The sequence below is a fragment of the Dermacentor albipictus genome, chromosome 1, assembly GCF_038994185.2.
Source record: "Dermacentor albipictus isolate Rhodes 1998 colony chromosome 1, USDA_Dalb.pri_finalv2, whole genome shotgun sequence".
Taxonomy (NCBI): Eukaryota; Metazoa; Arthropoda; class Arachnida; order Ixodida; family Ixodidae; genus Dermacentor; species Dermacentor albipictus.
The window spans coordinates 481947703-481965655 of NC_091821.1; the positions used below are offsets into that span (position 1 = coordinate 481947703).

The following is a 17953-nucleotide window of genomic DNA, read 5'->3' on the forward strand; positions in this document are numbered from 1 at the left end:
GCCATCTGAACCTCTAACAACTTCATCTTTTCGTTCAGCCCTGCGATATCTGCTTCAATCTTTCCTTGATTTGTCAAAATGTTGTTGATGGAAACTGTCATATTACTCTGGCCCGAAAGAATCATCTCCAACATTTCCTTATCAGTAGGACCTGGATTTGACTCAATGTCACCACAGCTCAAAAGGCTCTTCCTAAATGAACACACATCCGAAAGTAAATTTCTTATACTAAGTGGGCAAGGCAGCAGCAGTAGGAAACGGTCATCACTGCGATAACATTTGGCATGTAAGTATGCACTAACCTGCATGACAAAGCAGAATGGGTTAACCATTGTGTCCGATGTGCCGCTGCCGAGCCCACTGATTCCGAACGCCAGGCTGCTGCTTCTTATACCCGCTGGTGGAAGCCTATGATGCGACGTCACCGATGCCGGCGCAGGCGCAGTAGCCACAATGAGTGGCTGGAAGATGATGTCTACGGGGCAATCAATGTCTCGTGCAGATACGTCGATGACCAGGCGCTGCGCGGCAGTTCCTTCTGCGCAGGTACACGGTGCTTGCATTTGTAGCAAGGAAGCTAGAACCTGCACGACAAAGCAGAATGGGTTGACCATTGTGTCCGATGTGCTGCTGCGGAGCCCACTCTTACTAGTTCTTGCTGGACTTTCGGGTTGCTACTGGAGAGCACCCTCTCCCACTGCTCCGTACTCGGGTCTTTTATTTGAAGGATTTGTTGATTGTGAACGCATCTCCATGTAATGTGATGGATGGATGGATGGATGGAAGGTAGGAGCGTCCCCCTTGAAACGGGGCGATGGCAGTTGCCACCATGCTCAGATTTTTATTTTGCCTTTTATTTTTATCTGTGTTGTGTGTTATTGAATTTCTCTATTTTCTTTAAATACGTCTTCCTACCCTTTTAACCTTATGTCACCTCTCTGCTTTTGAGCCACCAATCCTGCAATCGCCTTTTGCTAATTTCCACCACACATTTATTTACATGACTATCATTATCTCTGAACCCTAGGGCCTCAGGAAAGGTGACTGTGGCCGCATGGACATCGGGATTGATACCATCACATTTTAGTATGAGGTGTTCCATTGTTTCTACATATTTACCACACACAGTACATGTGTCTTCTTCTTCGTTAAATTTCTTTTTATAGCTCCGTGTTCTAAGACATCCTGATCTAGCTTCAAAGAGTAGGGCACTGCCTCTTGAGTTATCATAAAACGCTTCCTTTCTGATCTGCTGTTTCCAGTATCGATATAGTTCTACACTATGCTTCTTTTCCATTGAATTTATCCAATTTTTACCTTCCGCATTTTTAACCTGTCGTTTAATGCTCTGTCCTTTTTCGTCCTCGTGTCTGGCATACTTACTGGTTAGCTTCCTAGTTCTTTTCCGCCATTGTGAGTCAACGCTCTTTCTGTATAGGTATTCAAACACCTTAGCTGCCCACCTGTTATCATCCAATTTCCTCAGACGTTTTTCGTATAGGATTTTACTCTGAGCTTCCCTTGCTTCGAATGATGCCCAGCCCATATCTCCCTGTACTGCTTCGTTTGTGGTTTTCCCGTGGGCACCTAGTGCTAACCTTCCCACAGCTCTCTGATTTACTTCTAGTCTCGACTGAACCTCTGCCCTTAAACACAGGACCGCATTCCCGAAAGTAAGCCCCGGCACCATTACTCCCTTCCAAATGCCTCTCAGTACCTCATACCTGTTGTAACCCCACAATGCCTTATGTTTCATTATCCCTGCATCTCTTCGCCCTTTTGCTATTAGAGACTGTTCGTGCTTTTCCGTGTACATCTGCCCTTTGTTTATCCATACCCCGAGATACTTGTATTCGGCCACTCGGGGTATTTCGTGGCCTTGTATTGTAAGCTCCTGATCAGTTGTATCGTTAAAAAAACATCCCACCGGACTTAGCTGCACTAAAACTGAAACCTAAACTGTCTCCTTCGTCCCCACAGTAATTAACCAGAGTTTGCAAATCTTCCTGGCTATCTGCTAACAGTACAATATCGTCCGCATACATTAAACCCGGTAGTCGTTGCTCAACAACCTTTTCGCCTAATCTGTACGACAGATTATACTTTAGATTGCTTCGTTGTAACCTTCTTTCCATGCTTATCATATAAAGCATGAACAGCAGCGGTGATAGAGGACAACCTTGCCTTAATCCTTTGTGAACCTCGACAGTTGTCGTACTCTTAATTCCTTCCCATGTTATTTCAACATTATTTTCTCGATATAGTTCCTGTAGAAAATCAATTACCTCATTACCGATACCTTCAGCTTTTAATATGTTCCACAAGAGTTCCCTGTTCGCATTGTCGTATGCACCACTTATGTCCAGGAAGGCTAAATACAGAGGTCTATTTTCCGCCTTAGCTATTTCTATGCACTGGGTAAGCACGAACAGGCTATCATCTAAGCGCCTACCACTTCTGAACCAGTTCTGAAGTTCTCCAAGTATTCCATTACTTTCTACCCATGACTGCATTTTTAATTTCACCGCCTGCATCGCCAGCCTATGTATAACTGATGTTATCGTAATTGGTCGGAAAGATTTTATGTTCTTCTTATCACCTCTCCCTTTATAAATCAAATTCAATTTACTCTGTTTCCAGCTGTGCGGAATTTGCTTATTTGCTATGACTGCCTCCAATGCTTTTATCAGCGTTTCCTTGCTTCTTGGGCCAAGTTCATTAATTAAATTGATTGGAATTTCGTCTATCCCCGCGGACGTGCATTTTGGAACATTTGCTTCCGCCTTTTTCCAGTTAAGATTGGTCAATTCTAAGCTGTTTTCTATTATGCTATCCTGTGTTGCTCCCTCACTTGGGGCGATTACCCTATCGTCTTTCCTAAATGACTCTGCTATAACTGAACCAATGTAGTTCACAGCGTCATCTCCCTCTAAACAATTTCCTTCGGCATCGTGAATCTGTTCCTCTTCGATATAAGGTGGGCTTGGCGCCGCACCACGGGCAAATGTCTCCATACTGGGTGGGAAACATCTTGCTTAGTGTGTTTAGATTTGGGTATGTTCCTGTTTGCAGCCTCCTCCAAGAGGTTGCTTCATGCTGATTTAGGCTGTTGTGGGGTGGAGGGTATTTGATTCAGACCCCCTTATAGTAATCCAGAATGTCAGAGTACCTTGGGTCGACTGGTATGGGTTCCTCAGGGTCGGTGTTTGTGGCCGCTCGGTTTTTGTGCTCTCGAGCTGCCTTGTCCGCCCTTAGGTTCCCTTCTATTCTAGCATGTCCCGGGACCCAGAAAATTGTATGTCTGACTTGGTAGCCCTGCAGGAACGGAGGATGTGAAGCGCTCTGCGTCCTATTCTATCCTAATTCCTATTCTATTCTATCCTATTCCTAATTCCGACACGTGGCTTGCGAGTCAGTGAGTATTGTTAAGGACCTTTCGGATCGGTAGTCCTCCACTGTCGCAAGAGCTACGGCTATTTCCTCAGCTTCCGTTACCGAGCAGTCCTTCACTGACGCGCTGCTGATCTCTTTGTAGTCCGGGCTTATTACTATCGCAGCTGTCTTTACTGTGGTTCGTCCTCTTTGCTTGGCGTATGCTGAAGCATCTGTGTATACTGTTGCGTTTCTTGTGGCCAGGTACTTTTCGACGTATTTCGCCCTTGCGTCCCATTGCGCCGTGTGGAGGTTTGGGTCCATGTTTCTGGGTAGGGGGCTAACAGTGCATGTTTTCCGATATTCGTCAAGAATCCCCTCCGTTCTTTTGGCTTCTTTGATTGATTCCGCGAAGCCTTATTAGCAATTTCCTTCCCGTTTTGGTCTGCTCAAGTCTCAGGAGCTGTGCGATACCTCGGCCTTCTTTTAGTTCTTAGAAGGTGTTGCTTAAACCAAGTGCTATTAGTTTCTCTGTCGATGTATTGTTCGGCAGGTGAAGTGCTGTGTTGTACGCTTTGCGTAAAATGGTGTCTGCTTCTTGTATTTCCTGTTTGGTGCAGTTGAAGTGCGGGAGTGAATATGTGACCCTGCTGACCACCAGGTTCCCAACCAGCTTAAGTGTGTCTCCTTCTTTCATCCCATATCTCTGTTTTGACACCCGCGTGATCATGCGTGCTATTTGGGTTGTTGACTGCTTGAGCGTGTTCAGCTTGTGGGTGCAGCGCTGGTTGAATTGCATCAACATTCCAAGGATCCTGATTTGTTGGCTTACCGGTATCGGCTGCCTCTTTAGCCGTACGTTAAGTGTTTCTTTGCTTTTCTTGGCCCGTGTAATTCTCAGGAGCTCGGATTTCTCCGTTGAGCACTCAAGGCCTCTTTCCCCGATGTATTTTTCCACGCAAATGGCTGCTTCTTGCAGATAGCTTTCTTTTTGGCACAGCGAGCCTTTAGTGGCCCAGATGGCGATGTCATTTACATACATGGCATGTTGTATGCCTTCGATGTTGCTTAGTTTATGCCCTAGGCCAATCATTGCGATGTTAAAGAGTATCGGGGAAATTACTGAACCTTGGGGTGTCTCCTTGTTTGGTGTGGGGAATTTTGCGATCGGATTTCTCCTAAACCTATTGTTGCTGTTCTATTGGAGAGGAAGGCTTTGACGTATCCGTGTACTTGCTTCCCGCAGTCTAGGCTGTTTAGGCCTTCCAGGATTGCCGCGTGGCTGACATTGTCAAAAGCTCCTTTTATGTCTAGTTCCAATACAACGTGCTCTCTGTTGTATGGGATGTTGCCGACAACCTCATGTTTAATTTTGGAGAAGGACATCCTGTGTCGATAGCTTGGTTCGGAAACCGAACATACTATTGGGGTATAGCTCGTTTTCCTGCATGTGCTGTTGTAGTCTTCTTGTTACTATCCTCTCATATAGTTTGCCTAAGCACGATGGAAGGCAGATTGGTCTTAAGTTTGTTACCTGTAGCTTTTTGCCTGGTTTGGGGATCAGTACAATCTCGGCGTGTTTCCATTCCTCTGGTACCGTTTCTGCAGCCCAGTGTTGGTTGAGGTAGGTGGTGAGTTGTTCCACCAGTTCGTCCCCTAGGTTTTGAATAAGTGAATTTCTGATTTTGTCCGCGCCCGCTGCTGTATTCTTTTTTACGTTTCTTATGCCCGAGTACACATCTTCTTTTGTGATTGACCTGTCCAGCAGCTCGTGTTCTTTCCCTTTGTGTTGTTCTGTGTATGCCGCAGGGTTGTCATGTCCGAAACATTTAACTCTGACGTGCTCTAGCAGTTCAGAGTCCGGTCCCTCGAATCGGTGTACCAGGTGGTGTATGGCGTTATTGTTTTCAGATTTTGTTTTTGTTGGGTCCAGGAGCGCCTTGAGTATGTGCCATCTTTTTGCCGTGCTAAGGGTTCCGTTTAGGGACTCGCTAAACTGTTGGCAGTTTTGCCTAGTCAGCTGAGCCGCATAGTCCTCCGCCTCCTTGGTTATCTCTGAGATCTTCTTTTTGAGCTTCCTTGTTAGCCTTTGTTTTTTCCATCTTTTAGTGAGCCCGCATCTTGCCTCCCATAGCTTGAGTAGTCGCGAGTCCACCTCAGGTGTTTCCTCTGTTCTTTCTATTTCTTTGGTGTACTTGTCGAGCATCTCTCTGAGCTTGTTTCCCCAGCCTTCTAGGGACTCGATGTTTCCCTCTATAGTTTTGCATTCCTTCCTGAAGGCATTCCAATCTGTCACTTTGGTGGCGCCAATTTTGCGTTTTATTCTTCCGGTTGCCAATTGCGTTTTTAGGATGTAGTGATCGCTGCCCAGATTCCCCAGCAGGTTTTCCCATACCGCCTTGTCTGTTCCCTGGATGTATTTCCCTCGTATAACACTCTAACGTTGTGGAGTTGCCGGTGACATACTATATCTGCTGTGACGTTTTCCGATACCACAGTGAGTCAACCAACCCCGAGCTTCCCACCAGGCGAGAATGGTCACTTCATGGCAGAGCTTGAGCAAAGCGGAGGCGGACAGTCACTTGTGATAAGGAAGAGGAAGAAAAATCAGAAAAGCTTATTCAGCCAAAAAGTACATATATATTAATCGCGACCATGTGAAGCCAACAGTCAATGAAGCCAAGGAAAGCATCGGGGAAATTAGCTCTGATTGGAATCGAAATTCAGAGAAAAAAATAGAAAAATAGAAATGAAAGTGAACGAAAAGATAACTTGCCGCCAGTGGCAGCGGAACTGACAACCTCTGTATTAGGCATGCGTTCGCACTACCAGTTGTGCTACGGCGACGGTTATCGATCCGTCCGCTAACGTTGGTATTTATGTTTGCTAAATCTAGCCTTCGGAGTGTTAGCCAGCGCCACTCGGACCCATGGGGGACGGATGTGGAACATCCTTTATTGCCCGATGACATCACCGAACACGTGCACTTAGGAGAGTAAGCACGTGGCTAAAGAAGACCTCGTATGCTACCTAATGGCATCAATGCTACCAGATTCGGGACCTACGCTATGAATGAACGAGAGAAGGTAAACCGAGGGAAACGATTTTTTCTTAATTAGTACCGTATCAAGCCAACAGTCGATGAAGGCAAGCAAAGCATCGGGGGAAATTAGCTGTGGTTGAAATTGAAATTATGAAAATTATAAAGAAAAGGGAAATGAAAGTGAACGAAAGACAGTGGGAGCCGGACCCATAACCTCCGCATTACGCCTGCGTTGAACGTATCCTGGTGCAGGTAATCCTTGTGTCACGGGCGACATAGGGCGTAATGTGCTTAGATTTTATAACAAAGGCAGACTGCGCAGTTTGGAATAATGTATAGGTCGGTATTTGGCGTATTCACCGGTCTGGCCCGACATAAAAAGCGGAAGTGCGTGGGAAAAGCCACTTTCTTTATACAAAACTACATTTATATGCATGACTAGTCGAGAGCGATAACTTAAAGACTCGTTGGTTTTTCTGGTATCAGCTCACCAGGGCACCGATGCGTGATAGCGGGCGCCAGAAGCAGTGGACGACGATATGCCAGCTGCGTTTTGCAGGCCTATAAGCTGTTGCGGGTGGGAGAAGACGGTGACTCGCAGTGAGCCGGGGAAGGCCGGTTAATATATAACATCGCATGATATTCAGCGCTTTCATAATGGAGGTAGAACACCTCGCTGCTGTAAGACATAAGGCATTACATACGAACGCGTTAGATAGGTGGCGCTCGCGCGGAGTAATTGCCGGCAACGTTTGCAAGGCTACAGGCCCGCCTGCAGCAAGCAACAGTCCTCCTCCTCCTAGTGGGCAAATGGCGCCGAGGTTTCTAATTAAGCGCTTAACAGTGCCTACCCCACCACAACTGAAACAGTACCTATACCAGTAATATTACGACGGCTGAAATTCCTAATCGTGTCAATGCAGAAATGCGCACTTTCTAAGTAGGACGCGCTACCATACGACAAGAACATTTGGTAATTTGTGCAAGGTGAGCCAGGCTTTGAGTGCGGTGTCTATCATAAACTCGTTCTTGAGAACTTGCCGGTGTGTTAGTGCGCAATACTTCCTCATCGTGACCGTGATAAAAGCGTTGGCGGCACGAACAAGGCATACATGACACAACATTGCAAACGGCGCGGGAACGGGACAAATAATAAAGGAACACATGACACGGTCACTGGCATGACATATATGATGAGCCTCGAACATGGCCCATTTCCAGATTGGAGAATTTGCGAAGAATCAGGCGGCTGGTGGAAAACGTCGAAAACATCGAAGACGACGATGAGAAACAAAATAAACAAAAGATAAGCACGATGCAGTAACACTGTCTCAATCAATAATCTTAAATTAGAAAATTGAACTTCTTCGAAGGAGAATATCATCAAACTTACCGTATACTTGTCAACATAAGGTTTTTATGAATCAATATATATTAACGCAATAAGACTAGACTACTTAAACCGGGGGAGCCTGAGAATGCTGAAGGTTGCGCATGTATTTTTGGTTCGTAATATCGTACAGAAACGAAATACTGTGCATCTCAAGTAAAATTAACTCACACCCGACACCCAGCATAACTTCTTTATTGTCCCAAAATTGATAGACGAAATTTCGTAAAAAATATGTCATATCTTTTTTTTATATCGCGCCTTCAATTAATGAATGCACTATACTTCAACCGCAGTTCCTCAGCCCCTCTCCTCCCCCTTTTAGGCACTCTATAACTGCTGGCTTTTTGCCCTTCCTCGCGTGCTGGGTGACCGCAATCATTTGAGGAACAAGCAAGTATATGTATGCGAACGAGATGAATGTGTCCAGGTAGGAAGAATGTTGCTGTCGCACTAAAGGGTTTCAGAGCCGAAGAAACTTATTTATTTATTTATTTTATTATTTATTAATACTGTCAACCCTCATAGAGAGTCATAACAGAGAGGACAATACAATCACATACATCAAATATGGACAATGCCAATGTACGTAAAGTATCTTAACACTTGCCAATTTACAGTGAATAAGATGTTCACTTGAATGATGTTCAGCACACTTCTTACGTTTATCAAAATACGTACAATGAACATCAAGTCGCACATATCACTTGGCACTTCAAAACTAAATTGAAAACTCCCGTAAATACGCCTCAGCAGCATTTTCCAAGTCGGTGACATCTTTTAGGCTAACAATAGCGTTTGGCAATTGGTTCCACATTTCTATCGCATCCGGGAAAAATGAGTATCGATATGTATCACTATTGGTGCGGTTTGACTTTATGACGTAGTCGTGGTTAGCTCGCGGGTTTCTTTTGCCTGGAGCGTGTAGATATTTGAGCTTATCAATCTTAAGTTGATCCTGCATTATTTGATAAAGCACCTTCAGCCTATATTTCTTTCTACATCGCTACAAATCGCTGAGGTATGCTGTGTAATTTCCATCCCTCCTTTTTCAGAAGGACGACTGCCATGGGCCCTATCTAAGAATGGTGCATATACAGCATAGGCTGAGGCAATATGCAGGGTTTCCCACGTCGTCGTCATCATCATCAGCCTGGTTACGCCCACTGCAGGGCAAAGGCCTCTCCCATACTTCTCCAACTACCCCGGTCATGTGCTAATTGTGGCCATGTTGTTCCAGCTAACTCCTTAATCTCATTCGCCCACATAACTTACTGAGGCCCCCTGCTACGCTTCCCTTCCCTTGGAATCCATTCCGTATAATCCTTAATGACCATCGGTTATCTTCCCTCCTCATTACATGTCCTGCCCATGCCCATTTCTTTTTCTTAATTTCAACTAAGATGTCATTAACTCGCGTTTGTTCCCTCACCCAATCTGCTCTTTTCTTATCCCTTAAAGGGACACTAAAGGTTAATATTAAGTCAACGTGGACTGTTGAAAAACCATCTCAGAAACCTCGAAACACTTGTTTCATGCTATTAGATACGGGACCTTTTCCTGAGCCTACTTCGAGTTCACCAGGGGGGTTATTCTGTAAGAGTCCACCTAGTGGACTGTCCATTTCGGCCGCTGCTGATTGGATGCAGCTGTGCGAGGGAGGAGGAGACGAACGGCCCCGGCCAATCGGCAGCGGCCGAAATGGACAGTCCACTAGGTGGACTCCTACAGAATACCTCCCCAGATCACATCGAATCGCGTCACACCTACCACGTTCCCGAGGCGCGGCACGTCCAAACAAGTTGGCGTCCCCCCCCCCCTCGTGCGCCGCATGTGGAACTATTCACTGCTTGGCTATTCCCGAAAGTGTAGCGGGAGCCTGCCACGGTTCCAGGTAACGTAGGTCCCAAACAAAGCCGCTTTGCGGCCCTGAAAGGTCACTCGAGAACAAACCGCCTGGCCCCTCTGAGCGCTTGCGAGCCGCGAGGCAAGACGGCTGCAATGCACCGTGAAGCCGTGGCAGCAATCCCCCCGTCCGCCTTTGTGACCGCAGTTGCAGACCAGAAAGGCAATACTGCAGACAAGTAATCCCTCGGACAATTGGAGCCCAAGGAGTGACCCTCTGAGCCGAATCTGACGTACACTCGCACGGACGCCTACCACCTAAGCGGGCTCGCCGATTGGCCGAAAATGACCAATGACCGTCCCATTCGGCCGATTGGCCGAACGGGACGTGACTTCGAGACACCGAAGGGGTTAAAAGCCAGAGACCGGGAGCAGTGTCAGGATTGGGGCTCAATCCCATCGTCCGTGGTCCTTTGCCAAGATTGGAGTACGGCATGAATTCGAAGGTAGCTGGCCCATGCCGTCGTCCAACTTATTTACGCTGAGATCGTTGATGAAGTGAAGAACTGTTTCTCATCGAGAACGAGGAAAAGGGTTTATTTACAGAAATTAAATCAGTCTAACATGACTGCTTGAGAAAAAGAGTATCAGTCCAACATGACTGCATGAGAGAAGTGAATCAGTCTAACATGACTGCTCAAGAGAAGTGTCCCCAGCACTCGCACAACCACAGTTTTTATACACTCGATCCGCCGGTCATACGAGGCGGCGACTGTTCGATTACTCATCACCACCTCGCCGCTGCTCTGCAGATCAGTTTACGTACACAAAGGCAACCGCGCCCTGATGCCCGACGACGGCGTTGGCGGGGTGCCGTTCCGGGAACTATCGGTGCCGCTCGAGGGTCGCTCGTTGTTCCGTGCCACGCCAAAGCGTGAGAAGCACAAAAATACGTCGTTCCCGCGGCAGCTTGTCCATGCGTGTCAAATCAGCTCCGCGTTGGGGAACTCCGGAATCATTGTTCACACACCGAACTAGTTCCGTCACAATGTCGAAGGGGCTGGAGGAAGGCGGCGGATTCCAGCGCAAAGGCCGCTTCTTTGAACGCCTCCCAGCTGCAGCGACGGAGAGGGAGAGGTGCGCGTCGTGTCGCCCTGTCGTAACTGTGTGGCAATCTTGTTTCGCAGCTCGCCATTCTTGACAGCAGCAAGAGAGCATTGTTTCATTCATCTCTTCCGAACTTCTTGCCACCGGCCGCAGCGTCCAAGTTTCTGCCGGCCCGCAATGACTTTATGGCTGTTAATTTCTTTGTACTCTCACTGTAAATAATGTAAATAAACCTACAGTTTTCAACTCAAAGACCTCCTCAACTTTGGCCAACTCCCGCACCCAACGGTAAGGTCCTATATCTGGGGGACAGCAATTGGAATTGTCCTCGACATCCAACAATGCGAAGAACAGACTTATTTTAAGAGAAAAATGCGTTCTGAAGCGTCCGCGTACCTCTAGGACAGTTCGAATCGCCCACCAGGAGTGGTAACGTCATGGTCTCATAGTGACGTTGTGCCGTCGGTGAGTAAAACGACGTCGGCAGACGGCGCTACGGCTTTTTTGCCCAAAACGCGAACGCGCGGCCAGAAACAGAGCCAAGACAGAGCTGACAGCAGCGCGAAAGCGGAACTGTGGTGGCTAGCGGAAGGGAAAGCGCGCGACGATAAGCTGGTTCTTTATTGTATGACGCCAACTTTGACGCTCGTTGGAACGACACATTGGCTCGCGATGCTGGGCTTGACTTCAGCGATTTAAGCTCTGATGCACGTGAACTGCTGCTGAGGGCTCGCAATGCCGGCGTCGTTGCGTACTACTACGACGGCAACTGTATGTCATGGCTGTACATATTCGCACATCAGTAGCTTTTCCTTCGTGAAAAACAAATACCGCACTCACCGGCCCGTCTTCGACCTGCAGTTGTTCATGCGCTTCAAAGAATGCAGGCAAGACCGACGGAACAGCGCTACGGGAAAGCCTTGCTTTGAAAGGCACTCCACACGACTTCGGTAAGTCGGCGTTGAACTCGTAATCCTCTGGACGAAAGTGCAGCGAGCACACTATGCAATTTTTCGGCTCTTTGCCAACGCGCTGTGGCAGAGGTGCGGCACTTAACCACTTCGAAAGGAGAGGTTCACTCGTTGGCACACAGTGATGAGTAACGATGGATTCGCCGCTGCAACTGCCCTTGGCCACTCCACGGACCGTTCGCGCATCCCACGACATCACATGGACATGGCATTCTCGCTGCTTGTTCCAAATGCAAGTTTCGCGAGCCATCAGAACCACTGCATCGTAGCACGACGCGATAACGAAACAACTGAAATTCCAAAGCGCGCGCGGCGCACAGTCGAGCGCGCAGAGTCGAGCGAGAACGAAACCTTTCGACCCTACTGAAGGGTAACGTCAAAATGTTATTTTTTTCCTAGAATCGACAAGTAACATTTTTTTTCGTCGTATAACCTAATGAAATTATCTTTTTATTGTGAGTAGTTGAGTACTAGTGACATAAATTATGATGTGGAGTGCCTTCATCATCGGGCTAGTACCGGTATGTCGCTGGGGGGTCTCAAATCGTGTCATGCATTTACCTTAATTTCTCGGTTACTAAAGCTCTGTTCGCGATTATATTGTTACGTGTGGAAAAACACAGATGAAAGAGGCTATATACAGGGTATTTACACTGGAGCCAGACCACCCAGCCGACACTCGCCCGCGCCAAGGGCACAGACCCACTTCGTCATCGTTCTCGCGGCGGCTCGTCCCTTGAGCATCGCTCCATGATATCGTAATACTACCCCCCGGAGGCAAAAGCGCCGTCATGGTGCTGTTAATTATCCAAGGCGCGTGGAGAGTTGTAGGGTTTGAGTCGGGTGACGTGGACAATGTCGCTGGTTGTCACAGCGGAGGACGCAGTGGGCGTGGCTAGAGCGATTTCGTAGGTGACATCGGTTACTTCGCGAAGCACGCGATATGGGCCTGTGTAGCAGGAAAGCAGTTTTTCACAAAGGCCTACTTTACGCAATGGTGACCAAGGCAATACGAGTGTGCCCTGCACAATATGGACATCACGGTGACGGAGGTCGTAGCGTTGCTTTTGTTTGCCTTGAGAGACTTGTAGATGAGTGCGCGCAAGTTGGCAAGCATGGTCAGCATGGGCGATAGCATCCCGGGCATAAGCGCTAGTTGAAGCTGTGGTGGACGGAAGCACAGTGTCCAGTGGTAGCGTCGGTTCACGGCCATACAAGAGGTAAAAAGGCGAAAAGCCAGCAGTTTCGAGTCGAGCAGAGTTATACGCAAATGTAATATAAGGTAGAGCCTGCTCCCAGTCATGGTGGTCGTCTGAAACGTATTTAGATAGCATGTCTGTAAGGATGCGGTTCAAACGCTCAATGAGGCCGTTCGTTTGAGGGTGGTAGGAGGTGGTAAATTTATGCTGTATTGAGCAGGCACGCATGATGTCGTCAATGACTTTGGCAAAGAACGTACGGCCACGGTCTGTTAGCAATTGACGCGGATCACCATGAATCAAAATGATATCATGCAGGAGGAAGTCCGCAACATCAATTGCGCAACTGGTCGGAAGAGCGCGGGTTCCGGCGTAGCGGGTCGCGTAGTCCGCCGCGACGGCAACCCACTTGTTTCCTGATGTAGATTCCAGAAATGGGCCGAGAAGGTCTAAGCCAACACGGTGGAAGGGCTCGGCAGGGATGTCGAGCGGCTGCAGGTAACAAGCGGGGGTCTGGGAAGGCTTCTTGTGTCGTTGGCAATGTTCACAAGCGGCGACGTAACGTCGTACGGAACGGGCAACGCCCAGCCAGAAAAAACGGCGACGTAACCGATGTTACGAACGGCCCGAGGACGTGCAAGTTTTGCCTGCCACTTGCGTCAACGGGCGTCATCTTTTCCTGGAGCGCCGCCGCAAACCTCTAGCCACGGCGTCACCATGTCGCCATTGTAACTAAACGGCCTCGTCGTGATTGGGACTGAATGAGTTCCACGAAGCAGGCTTTGTGCCGCAACACGACACCGCCAACCGGGTCGGCCGCGAGCGGGGGAGTTGCCGCGGGAACGTAGTCGGGGACCCCTTCCCACGCGCCGACCAATTAAAACGCAGGACAATGGCTACTCGGGCTCGCTACCCGGGTCAGCTCCGAGTTCTACGAAGCCCCTCTGACGTCGGCTCCGGACCGTGCACATGTGTGAGTGTGTGTGTTTGTGCGTGTGTGTGTGTAAGCCGTCCCGGGGAGAGGCGGTGTGTTTACAATGACTGGACGAACGTTTCCATCCCCTTGGAATCAAAGGGGAACCAAGTGTTTATAAGCCGCTGTTGTGCGGATGCTCGACACACTTTTCTTAAGCAGTCATGTTGGACTGAGACACTCTCTCAAGCAGTCGTGTTAGACTGACGTACTTTCTCTCGAAGTCATGTTAGACTGATGAACTGCATGTAAATACTGTAAATAAACCCTTATTCCTCGTTCTCGATGAGAAGCAGTCCTTCCCTTCATCAACCTCCTCAGCGTGGATAAGTTCGACGACGGCATGGGCCAGCTACCTTCTAATTCATGCCGGACTCCAATCTTGACAACGGATCACGAGAGATGGGATTGAGCCCCCAATCCTAACAACTGGTGGCAGCGGTGGTATGGACTTTGCGACGGGGTGCTCTGTCTGTGGTTCTTGCTTGGTTCTTGCTTTGACTCTCTAGGCTTCATTTTTTTGTTGTTCTGATTACAACAGTAGGGAAGCTAGATTGTTGAGTGTTAGCTAGGTTGTGTTTTCTTAGGTAGATTTAGCAAGCAGGTCCAAGGCAGTAAAGCATCAATCATGAGGTTAAGGAGACTGCTGAGAGACGAATTGTTGAATGTTGGTGAGGAACTGGGCCTAGATGTACGCAAGGAAATGCTAAAATCGGAATTATTGGAGCTAATTTCCGATCAGGCTAGTGAAGAAGAAATTGAAATGGGATTGGAACTTCTAAAAACGAGAGAGATACGGGAAAGAGAAAGAGAAGAACGGGACAGAGAAAAACGAGAGAGAGAGGAACGCGATAAAGATCGCGAGTTAAGAAAAATGCAACTGGAACTTGAAAGCAAACGTTTGGAGTTGTCGCAAGGAAGTGAAGGGGCTCTGGGACGATCAAGCGAGGCAGAATCGTACCGCATGGACAGGGTATTAAAGCCATTTGAGGTCGGGACCGACATGGGCTTGTTCCTATGCAATTTTGAAAGGACTTGCGAGAAAATGAACTTCGGTCCGCGTACATGGCCACAGCGGTTGCTGTCTATGTTGCCCTGTGAGGCTGCAGAGGTAAACGCCAGACTCAGTGCCAGACTCAGTGCGGCATATGATTATGCGAAGGTCAAGGCCAGTCTTCTGAAGAAATACCGCCTTTCAGCCGAAGCTTTTCGGCAAAGCTTTAGGAGCACAGGCAAGAAAGATAGCGAGGGGTATCCGGAGTTTGCATACGGCTTAAAGGCCAACCCAGTCGAGTGGCTGAAAAGCGTGGAAGCGTACGACAGCAGAGACATGATCATAGAATGCCTGTGTCTTGAGCAGTTTTACAAAAGCATCCCACAAGCTGTGAAACTGTGGGTGCAAGACAGAGGGAATGTAAACACTGTGGAAAGGGCGGCTGAATTAGCCGAAGAGTACGCAACGCGTAGAAATTTGAACGCCAAGGACGGAAACTGGGATGGTCGAAGTGGACCGAGGAAACCCTTTCCGTTCAAAAAGGGTTCGCAGACTAGACGATCGGAGCCTGTAGACGTGGAGGAAAAGCCCGCAGAAAAGAGCGAGGAGAAACTTAACGGAGAAACCGCACAAAAAGAACAGAAAAGAAAATTCGAATCTTTTAAACCAATTCGCTGTTATAAATGCCACAAACTGGGACATATAGCTGTGAACTGCAGGAAGCCTAGCGTAGTTTTCTCCTACGTGGAGGAAAAAGACGAGAATATAGAACTTTTAAGTCCATATCTTCAAGACCTGCAAGTTAATGGCAAACCATGCCGAGTGCTTAGGGACACTGCCGCCATGATGGACATTGTCCATCCGTCTTACGTGACGGTAGATGATTTCACCCCAGAAGTAGCATGGATCAAACAGTTTGTAGACGAACACAGCGTGTGTCTGCCCAGGGCTAAAGTCAATATCAGTGGACCATTCGGGGAGCTAGAGACTGAGGCTGCAGTTTCCAAATTTTTGTCACTGCAGTACCCTTACATCTTTTCGAATCGTTCAAATCAGTTACTGCGTGACAAAGGGCTTAAACTGGGAGAGGGCATGAGGATTGAGGCCAAGCTCGTAAAGTCGCGTCGATTTCGGCAGAAAATGCACCAGCTGCTCCAGCGGAAGCAGAAAAGGGGAGAACTTCAATACCCGAATCCGAGCTAGGCCCGAGGGACAAAAAACAGTTGAGGAGAGCCTGCCAGCTGGCCAGCTCAATGAGAGCAAGCTGACGCACTCACAAGCGAGACAGGGTCGTTATTATCACAGGCCTGAAAGAACTTTGGTCAGCTCTTACGTGTGGATAACGGGTCATTGGCAGCCGAGCAAAAGAATGATGAGAGCTTAGCTAAATTACATGACACAGCTAAAGAAGGCATTGCTAGGCGCAACGTGACGATACATGAGAGAGGAGTATTGTTGCATCGGCACTACAGAGATCGAAAGGGTAGGATTTTAGATCAGTTAGTCGTACCTACTAAGTATAGGGAGGACCTTATGAGTCTCTGTCAAGGAATTGGGTGGTCCGGCCACCTAGGCATAAATAAATCAAAGGAAAGATTGCGTATGAAATACTACTGGCCTGGCTGTTTCAAAAACGTAGAAAACTTTGTAAGATCATGCGACGCCTGCCAGCGTTCTGGTAAACCAGGAGAGACATGGAAAGCTCCACTGAAGGTAGTGCCCTTAATAACAGAGCCTTTCAGACGATTTGTAATAGACACTGTAGGGCCTCTTCCAAAAACAAAATCGGGCTACAGGTACTTGTTTACCATGCTGTGTCCGGCTACAAAGTTTCCAGAAGCAATCCCTCTGAGAGCTCAGCTCCACCGAAGTAGCAGACGCGCTTTTGACAGTGTTTGCACGAGTTGGGTTTCCAGCCGAAATTCATGCAGATCAAGGGTCAGTATTCACGACCACACTGACTTCCACATTCTTGCAAAAGTGCGGGGTAAAAAATACACAGTTCTGTCTATCGCCCTCAGTCAAACAGTGTAGAGAGGTGGCATTCGGTGCTTAAGCGAGTTTTGCATGCGCTCTGTTACGAGCACAAGGAGGACTGGGAGAACTGTCTGCCGGCAACTTTGTTTTCTTTGCGAACGGTTCCACATGAAGCGACAGGGTTCTCGCCAGCAGAACTAGTGTATGGGAGGACACTCCGTTCTCCTCTGAGAATGTTAAGAGAGATGTGGGAAGAAAGAGGAGAGTCCAACAGTGGTTGAATACGTGCTAAATTTGCTGGAACGGCTAAGCGCAACCCAAGAACTAGTCGAAAAGAACATGGGAGTAGCTCAAGAGAACGCAAAATTCTATTACGACAAGAATGCGAGGCTTCGTACGTTTAACGCCGGAGACCAGGTCATGATCCTCAAACCTTCAAGAAAGAACAAGCTTGAAGTTCATTAGGACGGGCCCGTTAAAGTGTTGCACAAACTTTCAGATACTAACTATGCTCTGAAAATGCCCGGTCGCAGGAAAGAGGTGAGGATAGGTCACTACAATTTGATGAAGCCGTATGTAGAGCGGAGCGGAGTCGTTAACTATACCATCGAAGAGCAGGATGGCACTAGTACAAAGTTTAAGGAGTATAGGGCGACCTCCAACTCTGAAATCGGCCTAGAAGAAGTAGTAAAACATTCGGTAAGCTCGCACGCTCTAAGACTCGAGCAGCTATATGAGCTAAAAGGGGTGTTAGGGGAATATCTCGACAGATTCAGCGATCGGCCGGGTAGAACCGAACTAATAACGCATGAAATAAAGCTGACATCCGAACCAGTAAGATCAAAGCCTTACAGGGTGTCTCCAAGACAGAGAGACATTATGGAGGGAGAGATAGAGCGTATGCTAGAGTTGGGAGTTATTGAGCCCGCTGAGAGTGACTACACGTCACCGCTAATACTAGTATAGAAACCCCTAACAAGGACCCTCGTCCGTGTGTTGACTACGGGAAGTTAAATGCCATCACTAGGGATCAGCTGTACCCGATACCCAACATTGGGGAACGAATTGAAAGAGTTGTCGCT

At 47.9% G+C, this 17953-nt stretch overlaps 1 protein-coding gene across 1 annotated transcript; it reads left to right on the forward strand.

The window, feature by feature from the left end:
* Nucleotides 1-14528: 14528 nt before the first annotated feature.
* Nucleotides 14529-16097, forward strand: LOC139054553 (uncharacterized). The gene has a single exon (XM_070531669.1). It carries the CDS (start codon nt 14529-14531, stop codon nt 16095-16097), a length of 1569 nt encoding a protein of 522 aa, XP_070387770.1.
* Nucleotides 16098-17953: the final 1856 nt, after the last annotated feature.